General features: G+C 39.6%; 1 protein-coding gene across 9 annotated transcripts in view; it reads left to right on the top strand.

Moving 5' to 3' along the window:
* The window catches only part of Fam114a1 (family with sequence similarity 114 member A1), a 93,924-nt gene that overhangs the window by 57,473 nt on the left and 13,547 nt on the right, over window positions 1-22,904 (top strand). For 3 of the 9 annotated variants that reach the window (XM_087187460.1, XM_004867698.3, XM_021246707.2), the window contains 5 exons: window positions 1,014-1,175; window positions 2,338-2,477; window positions 5,560-5,632; window positions 10,005-10,058; window positions 12,028-13,546. In XM_087187460.1, coding sequence (XP_087043586.1) covers window positions 1,014-1,175; window positions 2,338-2,477; window positions 5,560-5,632; window positions 10,005-10,058; window positions 12,028-12,129 — 531 coding nt within the window. In that variant the 3' untranslated portion in view covers window positions 12,130-13,546. The other 6 variants (XM_021246703.2, XM_021246705.2, XM_087187459.1 and 3 more) reach the window with 3 other exon arrangements.

Below are 22,904 nucleotides of genomic sequence, written 5' to 3' on the forward strand. Positions count from 1 at the left end.
TGTGTCTGATGGGGGTCACGGATTCTAGCAGGGCAGTGACTTAAACAGTGGGAAATTGCCTCATCCGTCTCCCTGCAGCACCTGCCACCAGCACTCGGAGAGGTGCAGGTGAGGGCTGCAGGTTTGCCCTGGTTTATTTACATAGTCAGGGTCGACCTTTATCCCTAAAAGAGGATACATCAAGCACAGTTTTGTTAGATTTTTCTCTCCTCAGATCTGCTTGATGTTAGCTTGCCACCCAGCACTCTAACATGTTAAACTTTGGCTTCCGTGCTTTAAGATAGAAAGTCATTTTTAGCGTAAGCTGAGAGACACCTTATACTTAAGCAAGCTGCTTAAAAGATGGGCAAATCTGCCCTTTTAAATTCAGGAAACAACAGATAGGGAAGATGGTTTCTGCACCTTCAATTTAACCATGGTTTTTAGGGCCACAGGTTCCTTAACCTGCACTCGTGCGAAATTAAACTAGTCACAGAGCAGTGCCAGGTCTCTCTGGCAGCTCCTGTCTCTGCCCCCGGAGGCCATGAATCACAGGAGCAGGGCCATCTTTCATCTTCAAAGCATGATACATTATTGAGTTCATGAAACATTAAGAGCTCTGTGAGACATATCAGATGAGGAAATTTGCTTTAACCATGGCCCTGGCTAAATTTCTCACCTACATAGAAAAAAGTACTGTTATTCTTTTATAGTTGGTTATGAAAAGTGAAAAATATACTATCGATTTTTCAATGTGACTGTCATTTTCATTGTTCTCTGAATATCATTTTAAATGGTTCTTCTAAAGTCCTCAGGCCCAGCAAATTTCTCTCCATATTTTCTATTCTGTCCCCCTGTCCTATTTTATATTTTTACCAATAAGATTGTCTTTTAAGGAAGTTAAGGAATTACCCCCTCACTTTTTAAACATACAGGAGTTTGCCTTGGCAGCTTAGAGCAACATGAGTCTAGCCTTGGAGTTGGAATGATTTAGTTTTTGTGTTCCCACAATAAATGGTTGGAGACCATTGCAGGCCATGAAAAAAGCCCATGACTGGATAGAAGAGGCTCAAACCCTGGTGTCGGTAGATGTAGACAAAGAGTCAGAGGAGGAAACTAAGATGGAAGAAAAGGAAGAGAAAACTGAAGACCTGCAAGAAGACAAAAAGGAGGAAAAGAGAACTAAGACCATAGAGGTAAATTTATTCAAGATTCTCCACCAAAAGGGCAGTAATATTATATTAATTTTATTAGCAGCCTAATTTTAACCAAGGAAAGGCCATTCCTTTTTCATTTGTACTCTGTCCTCTTTATAAAATATGAGTAGGAAGGTAAAAAATGTTAAGATTTCTCTATGCCAAGAGAATTGCTGGCTTAACATGGACTTTGTAGCTTTTCTCCATAGCTTTACAATTATAATTTAAAGGAGAAAAGATCTTTAAGAACATAATTGATGTATCCTTAGAGGAAATCTCCATCTTATATGCAAATCTGTTACTATAAAATGTCTTTATGCTCCATAATTAATAAGGTAATTGAAGCTTTTTTCAAAAACATTGCTGTAGCTTTTATTCTGTAGCTTAATAAATTTATGTGTGCATACTTTATATCCTTTTATATCCTTACTTTTAAAAAAGTAGTTTGCAATAATGGCACCTTATGTTGAATTTCAATATTAAAGAAAGTAACATTTTAAATTAGATCACTCTAAGGAAAAATGTGTGTTGAAGTCTATTCATTCAGCCTCCCTACTATACCCCTTCTTTAGCAGCTGCCTGTTGTGTGCCCAGCATGGCTGTGACTACTGAAGACACAACTGAGGACACAATTCACATCCTTGGGGACCTGGCAGAACTTACATTTTATGGCAGCATTCCACTTGGAAAAGTCCTAGACGGGGCTGGGGGTTTAGCTCAGTGGTTCCTCCACCTGCCTCGGCAAGCGCAGGGTCCCAAGTTTGATCTCTGGAACCAAAAAAACAAAAGAAAAGAAAAGTTCTAGACATTACCATAATCTTTACATAAGCTTCTTCATGTTCTATTTGTATTTTGTGTATTATATTACTTAGGGACTGGCAATCACAGAGCACACCCATGGCCCTGGCCTTTGTTCCAACACCAAAGAAATAGCAATAATTAAAGCTGGTCGTGGTGGCGCACATCAGCAATCCCTGCTCTCGGGAGGGAGGATAGAAGGATCGTGAGTTTGAGGCCAGGCTGGGCTACAAGCAAGATCCTGTCTTAAAAACACAATAAAAAATTATTATCATTATTATTATTATTATATTGTGTTTTAATGTCACAGGGCTTTTTAAAAAACATGCTCAGTGAATGCTTTTCTTGTGTGTATTCACTTCAGGAAGTGTACATACTGTCCATTGAAAGTCTGGCAGAAGTCACTGCGCGTTGTATTGAGCAGCTTCATAAAGTTGCAGAATTAATTCTTCATGGACAAGAAGAGGAGAAACCAGCTGAGGATCAAGCAAAAGTTCTGACAAAGTAAATGCCAGTTTTAATTCTTATTTTTTCAATTTTACATTTATAGTATATGCCATTCAAATAAGCATGCACATACATGTACACACACACACACACACACACACACACACACACACACACACTAGACATGTTCTATGGTCATCTTAAAAAACAAGGACTCCCTTAAGAAATGCATTGTGGCCAAGGGTTTAGCTCAGTGGTTCTGACGCCTGGCTCAAAAGCACAAGGTCCCAAGTTCGATCCCCAGTACCAAAAAAAAAAAAAAGAAATGCATTGTGTTAGCAAGAAGAATAATTAACTAGACATTCTAGGAAGTATTGATGAAGAGATTGAAGGGAAGACACACTAAGTCATTCAAGCTGTGAAAGTGTTTATTTTAATGATCAAAGTCTTAGAAGTACAGACCTTTGAGGGTAATTATATTTTCAGTGTATCACATGAATAGAGAAAGGGGACGTGAATGTGACTCCTCAGCTGCACAAAAGGAAGCAGATATCCTCCACCATTCCCAGGGACCTGTCCCAGCTCTGCATGCTCAGCATTCAGGTGACGGTGGTGGCTAACGTAAGCCAGGTCCCTGTGGATTGCATGTGTGTGCATATATGTTGTCATGTTTTATGTTCTTCAGTAAAGCACAGCTGTTATTATTAGGCTATCTAGTGAAATAAGTAAATATTTAAATATATACACACACACACTTAGGAAAATAGTTGATATGGAGATGAACATGAATAAATCATGAACCTTTACGTACATGGCTGTATATTATGGTATAAAAAATTAGCACAGGTCCAAATAACCTTTCATTATTGAGACACAGGAAATCTGATGGAAGCCCTCTGGAAATAAATGAGGACACCCACATACATATCTCTGTACTCTCATTCACTTTGTCAATAATAATATTTGCGTATTATTTCCTGCATTGTTAGGATAAATTAGAGAGATTTAGCTGAAGTATCTTCCAAAAATTCAGGATTAGTGTGTTTGTGCTGATGGTATTTTTTCTCACTTGTAAAGATTTGTCATCTATTCTAGATTATCATATCTAAACATGTAGAAATCAAAGATTCTATAGAAATCCACATGATCCACCCCTATAGTATTCTTAGAAAGATTATTTAATTACTTCAGCATATAGAAGGAAGAGGAAAGGATAAATTTAAAATATCGAGGACAACAACTTGATACTGTTTTATCTTTGCTGCACTAATTTGAAGGAGGAGGGCTGAAGTTCAGAAGTCCCTGAGTGTGCATAAGCAGGACCTTGCTCTTAGCCCCTTTCTGATTCCCACCCTTGATTGTCCTGACCTTACGAAGCTGCACCAAACCCCTGATTTGTCTGTACAATGAGCACTCTCCACCCATCTGCCCAAGAACATAGACAGAATGTACAGAGGGCCATAATACTGATTATGCCCAAAACAGGCTGTGAAGAGTTAATCCTACAATTGGCTTGTTTATAGAAATAAGTCCTGCCAAAGCCTACGTACCAAGGTCAGAATAACTCACACCCAAATTCCATTCTCACAACTAAAGTCTTCTAACTAGAAGGATAATATTCTAATTACATTCTTTTTTTTTTTTTCCAGTATGGGAAGCAAACTCAGGACCTTGTGCTTGCCAGGCAAGCATAGCACCACTGAGCTAAATCCCCAACCCATATTTTGTCTATTCTGTTTCTAATTCTAGAATGCTTTGTCTGGTCTTTTATGAGCCTTACTTACATTAATTTCCATAAAAACCACACAGACCACACATCTTTACACGTAGTGCTATCCTTACATGTAGCTCACCTTTACTCCAGTTGACTACCAATAAAAATCAGTGGCTTGAACTGGCCAGCAACTTTGTCAGTTGCACCGGCATTGGTCATCCTGGCACCCCGCTTTCTGTCTCTTAGTTTGATTTCACAGGCCTGCATCATACACTGGGCAGGAGACTGGAGCCTACTCCAGAGATTTCCAATAGCTTTTCAGGGGTCCCCAGCAACAATAGACTTGGGCAGTCTCCTGGCCTTACTCTTGATGGTTTCTGCAGAAAACTTCTGGATGGATGAATGGAGGGATGGATGGGTGGATATAGATTATAAGACCTGATACATAAGTTATTCATATAGGGTCCTTATTTTGTAAAAAAAACTTACTTCTATTGACATTAAATCTTTTGACATATAAGATTCTTAACTTGGGGTTATAATTTTTCTAATAGCATTTTAATCACTATTCATAAAAGTTGTATACACTATTTTAAGAAAATAACAATTTATCTAATTTATGTAATATGTAATTCGTTTTTTGTTTTTGGTTAAATATTTGTATCTCTCTTGCTTTATTTTCTTGGGGTAAAGTGTTTAGAGTAGAATGGCCAAAATAAACTTGGAATTTTTGATATAAGTATTTAAAAACATATTCTTCAAGATCTTTATCTTGAGCCATCTAGTGAAAAACATAACCAAAATATAGAGGGTCACTCAAGTTTAAATCCCATCTCTACAGTTTTCTGTATATCCTTGGCAAGTTACTTCTTATAGCTGTCAGTTTCTTCATCTCTGTAAAATGGGAATAATAATCTGAGGTACTGTAAAGATTCAATATGATTAGGCATACAAGTACTTAACATACTGCCTTAATGAATATTCAGGTGGGTTTTCTTTGGTACCAGGGATCAAACTCACGACCTGGAGCTTTTGAGGCAGGGGTGGTACCACTGAGCTAAATCCCTGGTACCAGTATTATTTTAAATGACCAATAATCTGGAGAAAAGCCGCTTGGCAAGAGTTTATATCACTGTAGAGGTGGAACTCAAGCTTGGTATTTTCCTGCACACAGTTTTGATTCTAAAAAGAGGTCAAATGAATTAGGTGATTGTTCTTTAATTAAGCATGGAAAGAAACCCAGAATTTGATTAAACTGTGATTGTGAATCACAGAATATTGTTGAGGAAAACTGACTGTCCTTTTGTGTAGAGCCACTTCCGACTCATGTGCTGCCCTTTTAGAGTCATACTGCATCAATATCAGTTATGACAGTAACTCTTTTACGTTCCTGAAACCCTTGACCCTCTTTTTTTCTTACTTCAGGTTAACTACCGCGATGTGCAATGAAGTGGCCTCCTTATCAAAGAAGTTTACAAATTCTTTAACCGCGGTTGGGGTAAGATTACAATCTAAATTATGTTTTTATCTGTCTGAGGGAAGTGGGCTATGGGGGTGCAGTTCCTTTTTGGATAGTTTCAGAATCAGCAGCTGTGCCGTGATAGATGCTAAAATCAGGCCAAGGGCGCCTGCTCTCATGACAGGCTGCACAGGGCTCTGCTCTGACTGTGCTCTGGCCTTGACTCCCCTGTTCCAGACACCTGAGATGTTAGGTGAGGTGAGTTTTCAGGCTGTTATAAGCCTTGTGTTATTATTGTTATTGTGGTACTGGGGTTTGAACCGGGGCCTTTGCATTGAGGTACACCTCCAGCCTTTTTTGAGACAGGGTCTCACTAAGTTACTAGATTACTGAGGCTGGGCTCAAACTTGCAATCCTGCCTCAGCTTCCTAGAATGCAAGAATTACAGGTCTACACCACTCTGCTAGGCTCTCATTTTTTTTTAATTTGTTAAAAAAATGTGTCAAAATAAAGGTTATATCCATTAACTTAATGTGATTGTATAATGAAACTTCTGTCCATTAACATATATGTATATGCACATATGTATCTTTGTTACTTTTCTCATTGCTAAGACAAAAATACCTGACACCCAAAGTTAAAGGAGGAAAGGTTTATTTTAGCTCATAGTTTGTAGAGGTTTCAGTCCATAGTTGGCTGGCTCGAAGGCAGGGCAGCATGGCAGAAGAGAAACAGTCAATGGCAGGGAAGGCAGAAAGCAGCAAGCAGAAAGCCTTCCTTCTTTCCCTTTATATTGCATCCAGTCTATAAGCCTATTGTTTGGTGCCACCCATATCCAGAGTGGAGCTTCCTATTTTCACACCCAGAACTGTGCTAAACCAATCAGTGGACTAATTTAATGATCACACATCTTTAATCCATATTCACCCTAGATCCAGCCACCTCTGAAAAGCCCCATCTGCAAGCATATGATGCTTTGGGGAGACATCTAGATACAAGCCATAACTGTATATATTTCAAGCATCTCTATTAAAGTAATTAATTTGGGTATTCTCATTTAATCTTGACCTTAGTCTATTTTATAAGCCACATAAGATAAGTTTCTTTGCTCTATTGTGGCAGTTCAACTGAAACCAAAAAAAAAACAAAAAACTGTTAGCAATTGGCATAACAGCAGGGTTTATTTACTGCTTTAGTTACATGGTTTTTTGGTTGCAAGCTTATAATTTTCTAGGACTACTGTAGCAAAGTACTACAAATGGAGTGGCATTAATGACTGAAATTTATTCTCTTGCAGTGGTGGAGTCTGAAATCAAGGTATAGGCAGGGCCATTCTCCCTCTGAGGCCTCCAAGGTTGGATCTTTCTTGGCTTCCTCTGGCTTTGGTGGCCCAAGGTGTTCTTGGCTGTGGCCACAAGACTGCAGTCTCTCCCCACCTTCACCTGGTGGTTTCTCCTTGTGTCTTCACATCATTTTCCCTCTGTGCACATCTCTGTCCAGGTTTTCCTTCTCTAAGGATAGAGCCACAGTGGGTCAGAGTCTCATCACTGTGACTGCACCTTAACTGATTACACCCACAGCAGCTCCCGCACCAGGAGAAAGTGGCGGGTTAGGACTTCAGTGTATCCTTTTTGGGAACACAATTCAACCCATAAAAGGAAGCAAGAGAAACAATTTGTAAATGATTTAGATGGAAAAGGGGTTTGTGAAAGGCAATGGAGAGATTGTGAACAGCTGTGGGGACCCAGCACCAAAGCTCTTGTACATTGTCTCTAACGTGTTGCTATTAATGTGACTCAATAACAGCAATTCCCACATTCCTGTGTCCTAAATGAGATGGTTTACAAGTTCATCAGAATGGGTCAGAGGTCCACCTTGTTGCCATTCAAGAATGACAAGGGATAGGCTTGTATCATGCAGACCTATGTCACTGCTAGAGTGCACCCTCCGCCACTCCTTAGGCCAAGAGCAGTTCTCAGAAGGAGTAGGAAATCATTGTGGAGCTCATGTCACCCCAAAAGATATCTGTCCCCCACACTTCTGTAAGTGACTCAGTTAATAAGAAATTAATAACCATGTTAAGGAGCATAGTGTGCTGCTCCTCTTTGGTAAATTAGCAGCCTATCTATTTGTCTGATTTTAGGCCTTCATCAATAGAGCTTCACTGTGCACCAGCAGAATGATGGGGAGCTGGAGCTCCTGATATGCTAGGCTGGATAAAATGCATTCAGGTGCTTGGCATTGTCTGAGTTACACGGTGCCCATGGACTGGGTGGAAATGCGAGGTCTACAGAGAGGTGTAAGGGCTTGATCACAATGGGATGTCCTTGGCAATCCGGGTTCCCAAGCCTCTATTCTTCCCTCTCCTCGCTTGTTCCACAGTTTACGAGGTGAGGAAACTGAGGCCCCTCAGTTAATCTCTCAACTCGCACGGGCTGCCCACAGGTGCACCAGACAGACAGGACAGGACAGGTTTGTGTCCTGTGATTGCCTGGGGATGAGGGTGTCTGTGTCCACTTATGTGGGTGTGTATTATATTTGGTGTGATTTATGTTAAACATTAGTGATTATGTTAAACATTAGTATATCTCCATTAGTGGGCAATATTCACAGCATTGTTTTCCCTTCCTTTTAACATATTGTATTCCAGCACAATGTTTCTCATATCTGAATGTGCACACAAATCACTTGGAAATCTTGTTAAAATCCAGATTCTGATTCAATACATCTGGGATGAGGACAGAAATCCTGTATTGCCAATAAGCTCTCAGGTGATCAGAATGTTTCTGATCCATAGCCCACATTTTGTGTAGCAAGGGTCTAACAGATGTGTGTGTGTGCCTGAACTTATATCTGTACATAAACCCACATGCATGTAAATGTCTGCATGCACGAAGTCAGGAACAGACACATCATTTTATAGAAAGAAAAAGCTACATCCCTATTAGGGTTTACTGAAATGTCATCTCATCATAACAATGCCCCTGATCTTGTGCTATGATGAATCATTTGTATCAAGTCATTGTTTCTGTTCTCTAAAACAGCCATTATTCATAACTTGAAGTTAATGAGTGTATATTGCTCTCCAGGCTCTATTTAAATTGCTTGTACATCTCATTGATTCTGAAAACCAGTATGATTTTATTGCCCTCATTTTGATTATATTTTAGAGGTTTATTGATAATCAAATAAACATGAAACCAAATACCATAATGGATTTTCTGGTTACTTACTAAAATGACTGGGGTTTTAAGGAGTCTTTTTTTCCCCCAAGATTCCATTATGGTTTTCTCTGTAAGACATCACTTTACTTTTAGTAGAGTAATGTCAATGAAAGTAAGCTGCTCTGGGAAGATGTACTTAATTTATATGCTTTTGTTTGCCATAAACTCTTCCAGGTATAATGATGGAAATCACCCATTAAGATTGCCCCCTCTCTCCAGTCCCTTTAATGATTTATTACCTAAGAGTAGGTTGCACATTTTAGATAGGGAAGACTGTTGATTAAAAAACGAACATCATAAATAAGGATAATGATACATTAGCTCCCAGTTTTTGAACACCTACTTTATATTGTACTTTGAACTTCTTACTTTACATATACTCATGTTTTTCAAACTTGGATCTACAAACCTGATTGCAAATTATACTTAAAGATGGTTTAATTTTGCTACTATTCTGGAAGATCCCCTATAACTATGTATTCATGCTTGCATTTAAAGCAGAAAGGAAAAAAAAGAAAAAGACTAAACCAGAGCTAAGATTAGGGTAAGTAAAGGGTCTTAACTATCTGCAAAATTGAGGAGGCCCAAAAAAGAAATTAGAAAAACAACTCAGTAAGCTAAATAGGTATCTTACTGCAATATTTTTAAAATAAAAAAGGCAAAAACTATCACAATATATTATCAAAATTTTTGTTTGTTTTTTTGTTTGTTTGTTTTTTGGTACTGGGGATCAAACTCAGGACCTTGTGCTTGCGAGGAAGGTGCAGTGCCACTGAGCTAAATCCCCGGCCCTGTTATCAAAATTTTTAAGTAGAGATAGAATCTAACCTACTACTTGCACAGTTTAGCCTAACATCACACTACTCCCAGACCTGCCACAACTTTAAATAGTTGCAAAGATCTGAGTGTACATTCCTAGCTACTGTGACCTTACACAATTACTCAACCTATTTTCTTACCTCGAAATTGAAGTTATCATAGTACATGCCTGCCTGTTAGGATTTCTGTTGAAATTAAATGAAATCACATAGGGGAGCCACCACATACAAAGCCTGGTCTATAGTAAGCATTGCAGTTCCCCTTCCTCTCTGAGAGATCCCTGAACAAAGCTAGTGTCTCACATTTTATGTGGCAAGCCTTACATTATGAGCCCCTAATCTGTAAATTTCATACTTTTGATTCCACAGAGCAACAAGAAGGCTGAGGTCCTTAACCCTATGATCAATAGTGTATTGTTAGAGGTAAGTGGCCCCAGGAGAGAAGGTATTTCTGAATCAAAGCAAATGTGAGTGCTAGATTTTTTTTTTTCTTTTTGTTTTTCTTTCTCCCAGGCAGCAAGTGTTATTGCAATACTTCTAAATCTAATCAGCAGCCGTGTTTTCTGAGTACGTTTGTGTAGCTCAACCAGCTGTAAACCCTCTGGTGAAACAATACCTAATTTTCAAGAACTTCTGATTATAAAAAGAAACACTAAGCTTGCACATTATTTCTGTCACTGTTTCCTCCAGCCGAGGTAGATTTCTGTTGCCAAGTTTGACACTAGATTTAACACTGTGCTTATTGGCTGCAATGAGGGATTATTGCTCAGTGGTGATTTTCATTAAAATGGGCATTTCCCTCCCTTCACAATAACCTATTGTTCAGCTGAGTCTAAGCTCTGGGCTATCAAAAAGTGACAGAATGTGGCCTCTGCCCATTCAATAACAAGGGTACCTTCCCCTGTGACTGCTTACTCCATGGCCAGCCTGCGCATCTGGACTTTGTAGTTCTAACGTGAAGCTACTCCAACAATGGTATGGCTTTGCTAATAGTGATAGAAGAGAGAAGAAAAAAGGCCCAGTGAGACTTGTCATCTTGGAGCATGGGCACTGTATTCTACCAGTGGTTGTTAGAGGAAACTCTTCCACTGTGGGCAAAATATCAGTACCACTGGCACCCACCAAATCCACAAGTTGTTCACAAGCTGAGACAACACATGGACAACGCCTATCCAGTAGTTTTTACTTTCTCAAGTAGCTGTCAATGGCAAAATTTGGAAATGACAAAACTTTCAGAGGGCTATGTAAATATTTATAGCAGTGTATTTGGGGATCATCCCTTACTATTAAGGAAAGCTACCCAAGGACAACCATAACAGAGTGACAATACCAAGAGCTAATCCACTGTCACATGGTGCAGTGGAGTCAACCAGAAAGGACAGGAGCTGTAGAGACAGGTCCAGAGGGACAGATATGCATAAGAGGAAACCCTGGAAGTTAGAAGTTAAAAATACCTGTTTAATTAGACTAATTACCTCATCAGCCATCACAAATATGAGGGCAAAGGTTTATTTATTCCCCCAGTAAAAAGTTTCACATTTTAGTTACCTGAAACTTGATTGATTAATTGGTTGATTGCAGTACTGGAGGTTGAACCCAAAGTCTTCACACTGAGCTACATCCTCAGCCCTTTTTGTTTGTTTGTTTTTATTTTGAGACAGTCTTGCAAAGCTTCCCAGGCTGGCTTTGAACCTGGGTTCTCTTGCCTCCCTCCCAAGTAACTGGAATTATAGGCATGTGTCATCACATGCAGCTGATTTATTTTATTATTTATTTTACTCTTCTGGGGATCAAAACCAGAGCCTTCCTCATGCTAGGCAAGGGGCTCTACCACTGAGCTACAACCCCAGGCCCATCCTAGACTTTAAATGGGCTGTTTGTTTAATACTGCTTAGAAATGTACCACAGAGCAAAAATAGTAATATCAGACTATTATAAACCATACAAGCAAAAGGTATCAATATGCATGGGTGGGGAACAGTGTTCAAGGATTTGGCCTTGAATAATTTACAATACTATCTCCAGTTAGCTTTCTGTAGACCATTCTGTTTATATTGCTATAGGTTGTAACACGATCCCCTGCATACCAGGCTTTCAGGGCAGTAGGACTGATCTGGGAAAGGAACAGATAAAACTGGACATTCTGAGTCATGGATATACATACGCAGATGTGCCTTAAAAGCTCACAGAAATGGTTTGACTCATCTTGAGTGAATTCTGTTAATACAGATAGCGAAGAGCTAGATATACTCCATCTAAAAGAATGTGTTTACGTTTTCTATAAGCGCCAATGATACAATGTTCCAATTTGGTAATGTTCCCTCTATTCTGGGAGAATTGTCAAGATTGAACTACAGAAATGACCCTGCATCTACATTTTTTCCTCTCACAGGGTAGCAATAGCACGACATATGTCCAGGATGCCTTCCAGCTGCTGCTGCCTGTTCTGCAGGTCTCACACATCCAGACCAGTTGTTTGAAAGCACAGCCATGACCTTGTACAACGCCGTCTAGTTAAAGGCAATGGCAGGCCACAGTGTTTCTGTGTGCAACTTAAAGGGGATGTTTCTGATGCAACTAGCCCGAGGCACCCATCTGAGAACACTACAAGCAGTTTTGCACAAACAGTATTGAGAGTGAAGGTTTAAAGGGGATTGACGTTTTTCTTACTATATATGGTTGGTTTTGCAAATAATTGTGTTTTCTTCATGTTAATTTAAACTTACACAGTTTATAGTGAAAGTTTCCTTTAATCTAAAATTCATTCACATATATTCACGTCTGTTTTCCTGGTCAAACATGCTATATTTGGAAATTCATAGGCAGACCCTAGATTTTTTTAAATCTTAAATTTCTACCTTTAAATGTCACATCAACTTTTATACTGAACTTCATTTTGTTACCTAAATGTCATGGGCAAAAATAACACTACTTTTAGATTTTATTTGTTGTGGTACAAGAGAAACATAAGTATCTCTTTATGATCATTCATTCCCGCAACAAGCATTTATTGAGCACCTACTGTGTGCTCACAGTAAAGGAATCCAGTCTCACCCTAGGTGAGACAGTCTGAAAGAGGGTTTTACTTTGAAATACTAACATATTTTCTAAATCTTAAAACATTGGAGAACAAGGTAAATTGGTGCTTTTTAAAATGTCCTACCCTTTAATTTATTCTGTTTATCTAACCTCCTTAAACTTTTTAATCCCAAACTTTAAATACAGGGTAAAAATATGTATGAAAAAGGGATATTAAAGAATATTGAGTTTAAAATTGACTCCATATGATCATAAGCTCATGATGGCATAATTTCAAAGCTTGTAAGTATTGAAATGGAAAATGGGAGGGATTTCAACACAGTAGAAACCCAGGACTGCATTTTACAAATCTACTACTACACTGATTGCACCCACCGGTGGCAAAAGACAGAAAATACTGATGTGTGGTTGACTGGCTGGTGTGTTGATCTGGGAGGCTGCACAGAAGGCCTTCCTTGTGTCTGGGGACATCACGACGGACACTTCTGAGCCCCACACACTCATGACAGGTGACACTGTGTGATGCTCCTGTCCCACAGTGCCACTGACATCCCTATCTGTAATGTCAGAAGAAATCTGGCCCAGTGGCTCTCTCCAAGGCAAAGGAACCTTGTAGTTTTGCAAGGGTAAAAATCCCTTGTTTATGTTTGCTTCTATTCCCCTCATAGTGTCAACTGTTTTTGTTCCCTACAGACCATATAGGGATATTTTAGAATCATCCTGCTTCTCATTAGCATTTCATTGTCTTTGTTCTGTATTTCATTTGTATATCTCTGAAACAGCCAAATAGAAAACATCAGAACAGTTTCTTTACAACTTGGAAAAATAAGATTCTCCGAGGAATCAATTAAAGATGTTTCTTTTCTCCTTTTTCTGATTGCCTGAAGTGTTTCTGTTATTAAGTCTAGAGATGATTAATTGATGAAAATGTTACACTTTCTCCTTCCTACATTTTAGAATTTTTATGTATAGAGCAGAGGAAAGGAATTCGATTTATAATTTCTCACTTTTTTTTAGCATCAACTAGAAATGTGAAAGAGAAACGCATATTTTCAAAGGAGCTACATTCCCAGACTTAGACTTAAGCCTAACTACACCCACTTTGTGCATAGGAAATATTTCTTTTTTTGGTACCAGGGATCGAACTTGGGACCTTGTGCTTGCTCAGCAGGTGGCAGAACCACTGAGCTAAATCCCCAGCCCCGCATAGGAAATATTTAATATAAAATAAAGTAGAAATTTTTAAAAGAATAAGAGAATTATTTTAAAATGTAGTTAATATTACTGACAGTGCATTTACCTTTTAATGATAATGTCAAAGATTGCCAAGTGCAGACACAGACTGAGAAATGGTTCCCTGGTTCAAGGTCTGTGAATTACATTATTTAGGAGAGAATAATCACTCAATATTTATCCATTCTCCAGGATTTCTCTCTTCAATACTAGTTTTCACCATCCCTTTTAAATAATTGCTCCTTTGCTCTGCTTTGAAAGCTAGCAAAGCAGAGAATCCATACCTGGACAAATGTCAGTTAGTGACTGAATGATTTAGCAGGATCACCATGAAAGTTTTGTATTCTTTCAATAATTCTTTACATAAATTGGGTCCATTGCCTTCTATGCAATTATTCTAAACAAGCCTGCCAACTTTTCTCTTACATCAAGTGTAAAAAAGTTCTAGTCTAAATAATGGTTGTAGTCCCGTGCCTGTCCCTGACTAAATAAAAAGCATCCAAAACATATTTCAAATTCAAAGTAAAATGCATTCAAGAAAAATTGCTTTGGAGTTTTCATATACACAGATCTGAATGGCAAAACTGAATCCCAAATCTTAAAGCATAAGCCTAAGCTGACATATTGCATCCCACTGAGAACAGAAATCTCCAGTTACTCTGGGTCTCACACTGGGCTGCACATCCAACTCAGCATTAGATGAGTGGTGTAGCTAGCTGAGGCTGTTGTAGGAATAAGCAGAGGTGTGCACACCCTCAGCAACGTCACCTAAGGCAGTGATGGTGAACCTTTGAGAGCTTTCAGTGCTAACAAACAGCCCACTGTGGCACATGTGCCATAGGTTTGCCACCACGGACCCAAGGGATGTGTACCCTCTGCAGACTTCAAAGGGAATGGCTGGGCAGGCCCACCCCAGGGGGCAAGGTTGCTGAAAGAAAGGGCTAAATAGGGTGGGGTTTAGCTCTGTGGTGCTGTGCCTGGCTGGCAAGCACAAGGTCCTGGTTCAATCCCCGGTACCAAAAAAAAAAAAAAAGGGCTGAATACCTAGTAAAGGCCTGAATGCAGTAAAGGGAGAATTTCCTTGTGCTTCGGAGTAACTAGCTCCCAGAGGAGCTCATATATCCAAAGTCACCTCTGCAAAGGCTGACCGTGCTGAGATCATGTTAGAAACAAAGGCAAACCAAGGGTCGGGGAAGCAATTTGGCAAAAATTCAATATAAACATTGCTCTCTTAAGAAAAAAAGTGTGTGTGTGTGTGTGTGTGTGTGTGTGTGTGTGTGTGTGTGTGTGCTGAACAGATGGGGTTGATGATAATACATAACTTCAAATGCCATTTAATTCCATAAAAGCAATTATTTTACAGGGTCAAGCTACTTTTTGTATAATGTAAAAATTGCCCCTTGATCTTCCTCTGAAGTATGTCCTACATTCTAATATTCAGATCCAGGCTTCAACTTGGTTTCTTAAAATTATCATGTTTCTAAAGGCGCATCACAAGAGATCATACTGAAAATCCATCTTAGAACTGCAATTTTGTCTGGTTTTGTAGTTGATCAGAATTCATAATGCCATAGGAGTGGATTCAGACCAGCCGTTCTTCACATAAAAGAAAACAAATGATGTGGTTAACCATGCGTTTTATCTTTCTGGATATTTCATCCCTTAGGCAGTTTTATGTTCATCTTCTGTATGTTCACCCATACAAGATGGTCTGCTACAGTTCTGAGGACATATCTGTCCATTGTATTCATTTGTGTCCTTAGACCCCCCAAAATAATGAATTATTCTACCCTTTCAACATTTCCCCCTTAGCAATGATTAAATTATTACAACCCAAACAGTAAAAATGTATTGATAGAATTCCTGCTATTTCTGGTGTCCAAGATCATAATAGCCTGGGACCAGATGCTGATCGTAGAGGGTTAGATTTTTGTGTTGGGATTTAAACTAAATTTACCTTTATCTGGATCAGAGAGGATTTTTCTCTGCATGAGCTGTCAGCCAAAAAGCAATAGGATTATGTCAGCCTGTGGTCGCTGGATTCACCTGACAGGTCTGCCTCTTCTATTAGCCTCAAAGGAATTTCTGTGCTGCAGAAGAATAATATGTGTATTTCTTAAATGCCTTCACTGAGTGTGGAAATTTGGGGTGATTTAGAGATGATCTATCTCCTTGCCCTGGCTTTCACCACCACCGGGCTTCCCAGATGCTATTTGGAAGAAAAAACAGCAGAGAAGCCAAGGCCAGATGGGTGAAACCTTGGCAAAAAGCAAAGCTAAGCTTGTGCCTTTGAGTCCTTGCCAGCTTTATTCTTTTCCTCTCTCAGGATTTTTTTTAACAGTCATAAATACCTGGCTTCCAGAATTAGCTTTTAACAGTCTGCCCCAATTTTCTCTATGTCTTGTTTCCCTTCTCATTTTCTACATTTATACTCTCCTCATTTATTAGAAAATCATCCATCCAGGAGATTTCAATCATAATAACATATATTTACTAGGTGCTGGGTTCAGTGCTGAGTCTTTTATATACTTTCTCCCATTTCACCTCCATAGTCACCTTATAGGTGAATATAGTTTTAGTCTCCACTGCCCCAACAAGAACAATGAAGTCCAGAGAGTTTACACAGCTGGTCCAGAGTTACACAGTACAACAGAGCTGGGATTCAAACCTGGGTCAGACCTGAGGAGCATTTCAAACTATTCCACAGAGCCTCCCAACAAAAGAAAAATGCAGTGTATTATTTTTAGAGACATCTGAACCCTGAGATTTATATGCTTAGCTCTCTTGAAGCTGTGAGCTAGATTTGTAGCTGAAAGCTTTGGTTGTCAGCTTTGGTTGTTTCCATGCAACTGAGAACAAACTGGGACTAAAGAGACACAGAATGAAGCCACGAGGAGCTCTTTGGCCTCTGGGTGGTTTTCACTGCAGGCTTCTCTCTCATTTCACAGGCATTTATATCAAGCAGCGTCGTGGTCATAGCAGCTCAGCATCCTGTCTCACAGGTGCCTTTGATGGCTCTGAAACGGTTCCATTTTGTCCCGCACTCCCACCCTGCTCTGATGCCAGGGAAGCCCATTTGTAAATCAACACCATTCCTGAAAATCCTGAACTCTCTGCCTACTTCTTAGAGCATTTTTTAAAAGTGCTTTTCCTGCCTTGAAGATTACAGACTTGTCTAGGCAGCTTTTAAGCTGAATCTTCAACACTAAGTTCTATGAGGTACTAAACAATGCCTTCTTTAACCCCAAACTTGGTGCCATTCCCTGCTGAGACCAGGAAACGATAATGGTGATGGTGATGGCTTATGTAGTACATATGCTAACTGCCAGAGCCAGCACAGTGTTGGCGTATCTGCTGACTGAGAGCCTAACTATGTTTCAGACACCTAATATAAGCACTGTACCTCTTTGATTTCATTTAATCCCCATATCAACCCTATGAAATAACCTCTCTTATTATACCCATTTCACAGAGGAAAATGCAGCTCACAGAGATGAAGTAATGTGCCTGTGGCTATCCAACTAATAATCAGAAAGGCTGAGTTTTACATCCAGACAAAGCCCATGGAGAAGCAGATATCTGGCCATCAATAGAAAATTTGCTCATTTTCCCATAGGTTGAGTTCTCTTCCACCCAGTAGCTGGGCTCCCCTCTCTCTATCCTGTGGCCTTAAGCAGAGACAAATTGCTCCCCAATCTCCGCATGAGAGGGCTAACCACATCTTCCCTGCCAATGCCTCCAATCCCAGGAGAGAGTGAGGAGCCTACAAACCCGTTCTCATGTTTTAAACTTTATATGTTGAGTGATTCATTGCTCTCTGAAAACTGTGGCCACCTTTGCCTCTTACAGGGAAGCCACTAGAGGAAAGTATATGATTTGAGGTGGGAAATCCCACTGCTGAGAAATAATAAAGGACAAGAAGCCAAATGATAAACTGCAGGTCAGAAAAGACTCTGGCCAGTTTTCTGTCAGAAAAATTCATCTGGTCCTAGAAAACATCTTGGGACTACTTTTATTCCAGACACTCTCGAAGCTCCTCCTTCACTTTTTCCAGTCTTTATTCAACAGCCTTCTCAGTGAGGCACCTTCTCTGCTTCATGTTTTTCTCTTTGGGGCAGACCACTATCTAGCACCCTTCATAGCTTACTTATCTGTCTTCTTATCTTACTTATCTGTCTTCCAGGAGGTAATTTCCTTGAGAGCAGGGATTTCTCTTTTGTTTATCGCCATTTTCCCAGCACCCTAAGCTGTGTTTGACACATAGTAGGTGCTCAGTGACTATTTGTAAGATGAACAAATATATCAAAATCTTAGATGCACAATCAGTAAATGCAGAATGAGAGAAGGAGCCATATTGTAGGCTAATTAATCATGGGGTATGGTTGATTGTGTAATAAAATGTTGACTATGGAAGTAAACTGTGTCCATTGGAGCAATATTTGGTGTGGCACAATGGATATTAATTGAGGGCTTAGAAATGCATAGTTTTTTCCATTAAAATCAATGGAATTTATGATTTTTACTACAAAGAATTCTACGCAACTTACCCTTCAAAGTAGGATAAACTATAATGAAAATTCAGAACCACACAAATAAGTTAACTGTGGCATACAATACTATGGAATATTATGCTACAATAGAAAAAGAATAAAAGGAATGAAATTGCTCTCTGCTGACTGAGCTCCCAGATTTATTGCTGATACTTATCCAAAATAATACATTCATATGCACAAAAATACTACATACACATTTAGTCCAAACTAATAGCACAAAAACCTATCAATAGTGCTATAACTGAAGAGAATGGGGGGGGGCATCAAAATTTGACATAATAATAAAAAAGGACCCCAGTGTTATCTTTAATATTTACATTTTCTACATGATAATATATTAACAGGTAGCTTATGTAACTGAACTTTGAAAAAATCAAAACAAGAAGCAAAAAAGAAATTACTTCTAACAGAGAGATCAGAGGATAAAGCCCTTCCAGAGATGAAAAGTACACAGATTGTTTTCAACACAAGAGCCAGAAGCATCTAAATGATGTGAATTTCTTGCAAGTTTCTAAGATAATGTTGATGACTGTACAAATCTCTTCTTGCTTTCCTCAGAAATGCTCAACTGAGTATTCCAAATGCATAATTTGTAAAGACCATGATGATATAAACAGAAAAATTTGTCATTTCCGTTTCACTAAGAAAGCCCTCTAAATTCCTTACCCAGATAGTCTCTCTAATCTTCCCACTCAACAGCTCAACTGAACAGCTCAACTGAACAGCTCTGGGATATATAATAACTCCAGAGGCAATCTCAGAAACTTCTGGAGGGAAGCACTACACAAATGAATGAGCCCGTGGTTCAGAGTTATTAGCTTGATGCCCAGATGCATATCATATTTGCAAGAAGTAGTTTACAATCTGTTCATCTTGACAAATGCAGCACAAGAGGATTTAAATCCCTGCATCTGCAATTTCTGTCTCTCCTCCAAATTTATGGGGAAATTGTAGACACAAATAACGTGCCAGGATTGAATGAACTGAGGTCTCTGCTCCATTTCACTCAAAGCTTAATCAATGGAGAGCAGAGAAAAGTCTCAGCAGATAGCAAATCTGAGTCCTAATAACCTCCCAGAACCACAGCATGGGCTTATAATTTCCTTGCCAGTTCCCATAATTTTAGATGCTTGTAGTGAGGTGTTAAAAACACTTTGGCCAGGGCCGGAGATTTAGCTCAGTGGTTCCAGTGCCTGCCTCACAAGCTCAAGGTCCTAAAGTTGATCCCTGGTATCAAAAAAACAAAACAAAACAAAAAAAATACTTTGGCTATTTTGTGCATTTTAAAATATTCCTTCAGTGATTTCTAAAGAGCCAGAACTACTTGTACGTTTTCTCTCAAGATAAAGTTATCCATCAGTGATAGTGGATGATGTGTTTCCAACTGGCTTGATTGTGGTGTGATTATCAAGGAGTTTTGGTCTATTCTACAGCCCCTGAGAACAACTGGGGCCACTCACGTGAGACATGGATGTTACAAGTCAGTGCCTGCATCCCACATATCTTTCTTTTAAACTCACTTCCTCTCTGGCAAAGGATATAGACCGAAGACTCATATTTACTCAAGAAAAGTCATGCACAAAATAACTTGCTTGCTTGCTTGCTGAATGGTACCCTGTCTGCCACTTGACTGGTCATCTCCAGCTGGTTTTGCTACAAAGGCAGCACTTGGTCAGTGACTGCCAGGGCATCAGTATCAAGCAGGAATATACATCAAATAGTCTGAAATTAGCAGGCTTCAAGAATGAAAGCCTCATTGATTTTTAAAAGCAGAAATAAAATCCCCCACATATTGCATCCAAATGGTGCCTTTTTTGCTTTTTTAAGGTATTCACATTTTTTCATGCCAGTGCTGAAACAGAAACAAATTGCAAGACAAAGCAAAAGAGAACATCTATTGATTTTCATGAACCTACACTCATCACTTATTTAATCATCTCTTCATCTATATATCCATCCAATCTGTCCACAAACATTTACTGCAACTGTTGCGCAGTCTCCTGAGTAAAACAGGGTTCAATTTGAAATTCACTTTGCAATTCTTTCATCTAAAATTATCCATTTGAGCAAAGAAATCCACAGGATTTAGGCAACCACCATCCAAGCTATCCTTGGCTTCTGCAGCTCTCACCTGTGTGCTCATGACACACAAGCTCCTAGGTGGAGCCCAGATGTCGTTCCTGGATGCCAGCCTTACTGTCAACTTCCTGCCACAGCTCTACACATCAGTATCTGTGTGCCCCATAAAGTTATCATTCTCTCTGTCCCTCCTCCATTTCTGTCTTAGTTGATGCATAGCAGCTCCTCTACTAGAAGCCTGGCTATCATCCTAAGTTGTGTCTTTTCCTCATTCTCAACACCCAATTGTTTTCCAAGTGCTATCAATATGTTCTTCTTTGTGTATCTCCCTCCATCCCATTACTTCAATCTTGCTTCTTTCTTCCCATGCTTCTTGTGAGCCAGTGTAACAGACACCAGCCTGGTTTCAGCTCAAGTCTCAGTCCCTTTCTAACCCATCCATGAGGGTACTGTCAGCAGTCTTTAAGAGTGGAAATCTGGTTATTCCTCTGATTAAACCTTCTCCAGCTTATTTCATCATTCAGAAAAACACTTACAAAAGGCCCTTTGCACTGTGGACCTTGCCTCTTTCCAGGCACTTTCAGCAACTGCTCCAGCAAGACTCAGTGTAAACCCCACAGAAATCTTTGCAGGTCACGCCTGCACCCGCACTCCCTGCAACCTCTCCACAGTGCACCCGAACCCATGCTGCTGCCACCACATGGTGATTAAAGCTCGGGAGGGGCCAGCATGGAATGAAAGATGCAACAGTATCAATGCCAGAGACCAATGCATTTCCTAAACCAGGATAACATTATAATCACAAAGAAAACTGCTTTAATAGAATTTATCTTTGAATTCATTTAAAAATCTGGCTATAGTGTAACTCCAGCAAAACAGATGAAATCTTATAAATCCTCACTGTCTCAATATTCAGTGATGAGTCAAGTACTAATAATTAGAAAAAAGTGGGAAGAAAACAAAAAGAATTTCCTAGAGATAGGTTTGCTTCACCATTAATAAACTTATTTTTCTTTAGTTATAGGACTTCCCAAGCCATTTAGTTCGTCACTGTGCCCCAATTGTGCTCTCTAAGAGGGATTTAAGGAGCAGTTTTTCTTTGGCTGAACAGGGGGGGAATGGTTCTGGAGCACTGACTAGCAGCTCCTAGCTCCTGACAGTGTGTTCCTCTCCATGCAATCAGGCTTCTGTATCCCAATAACCTTTAGTGTAATAAATCATCCTTTCAGCTGTGCATTCGCATTTAAGGCCTGCCTGCTTAATCTTTAATTGGCTAAGCAGTTACAAGCTCAAATTATACCATGTAGAAAAATATTGCAATAGATCACAATGCTGTCAATTTCCCCCCGCAGAACTCTGACATTCTCAAGCATAACAAAGCTCCCCTCTCCTTCACACATTAATTACTGCAGTGTCCTTGGGAAAAAGAGTCACATAGTTATATTATTTGCAAAGAAAGCGTGTTTCTGTCTCCTGAATGTCAAAAGCCCATGACTGTGCACATGACATGTGTTTGTGTGTGTTTATGTGTGTGCCTGTGTGTGTGTGTTTTGGAGGACATATTGGCCTTGAATTAAAGCCCCTTTCCTTTATTTCTTTATGCCACTGACAAATTGACTTAATATGTGCTCCTCTCACCAATGGCCAAATTATTCTTTAATTTATCCTTTAAGGACTCTTTCACTTTGTCAGATTGTGTCCCCTTCTCTGGGAAGTCTTCCCTTATTTCTGCCTTTTACTTTGATTTAGATGCCCCTTATCTGTGCCCCCAATGTGCTCCATTCCCTTAGTAAACAATTATTGGATCATTTTCATGACACCATGTCATGCCACTGGTGTGGTCCTGGGGATCCAAAGACAGATAAAATTAGTCCCTCAAAGAGATAAAACCTAGTCTTCCTCTTTCCAGGCTGGGTTGTAACCGTTTGGGTTTCCCATCTCTGGTATCACATTGTGACTGGCATATGGTAGGTGGGCTTTGTTTTTCTGTTTTGTTTTGTCTTATATTAACAAATGATGGATAAATAAAAGACCTCTACTTCGGCAGTATTTAATAACCAAAAGGAAGCCCAACTAGGGCTTTATTACGTGATAAATTTCAGGGAAAATTTTGGGGATAAACTAGGTTTAGATGTTAAGCCGCTCAATTACTATTGTGTTAAGAAAATGGAAAGGAATGGAGTCTTGCACTGGCTTGTTTGGCCCCAGGCTGGCTAACCTGGATCCCCGAGTTGGGAGGCCTCCATACACAGAGTTCACACAGCTGTTTCCAAGGGAGGCCAGGTCATCTCCTCCCTTCTCAGACTTCCTGCTGCTCCTCCACCCTCATCTCTCCTGTCCCAACCAGCCGAGTCTCTGGAACACA

The sequence above is a fragment of the Heterocephalus glaber genome, unplaced genomic scaffold (genome assembly GCF_053883595.1).
Source record: "Heterocephalus glaber isolate CG9 unplaced genomic scaffold, H.glaber_assembly_v1.0 deba00001509, whole genome shotgun sequence".
In the NCBI taxonomy this organism is placed as follows: domain Eukaryota; kingdom Metazoa; phylum Chordata; class Mammalia; order Rodentia; family Bathyergidae; genus Heterocephalus; species Heterocephalus glaber.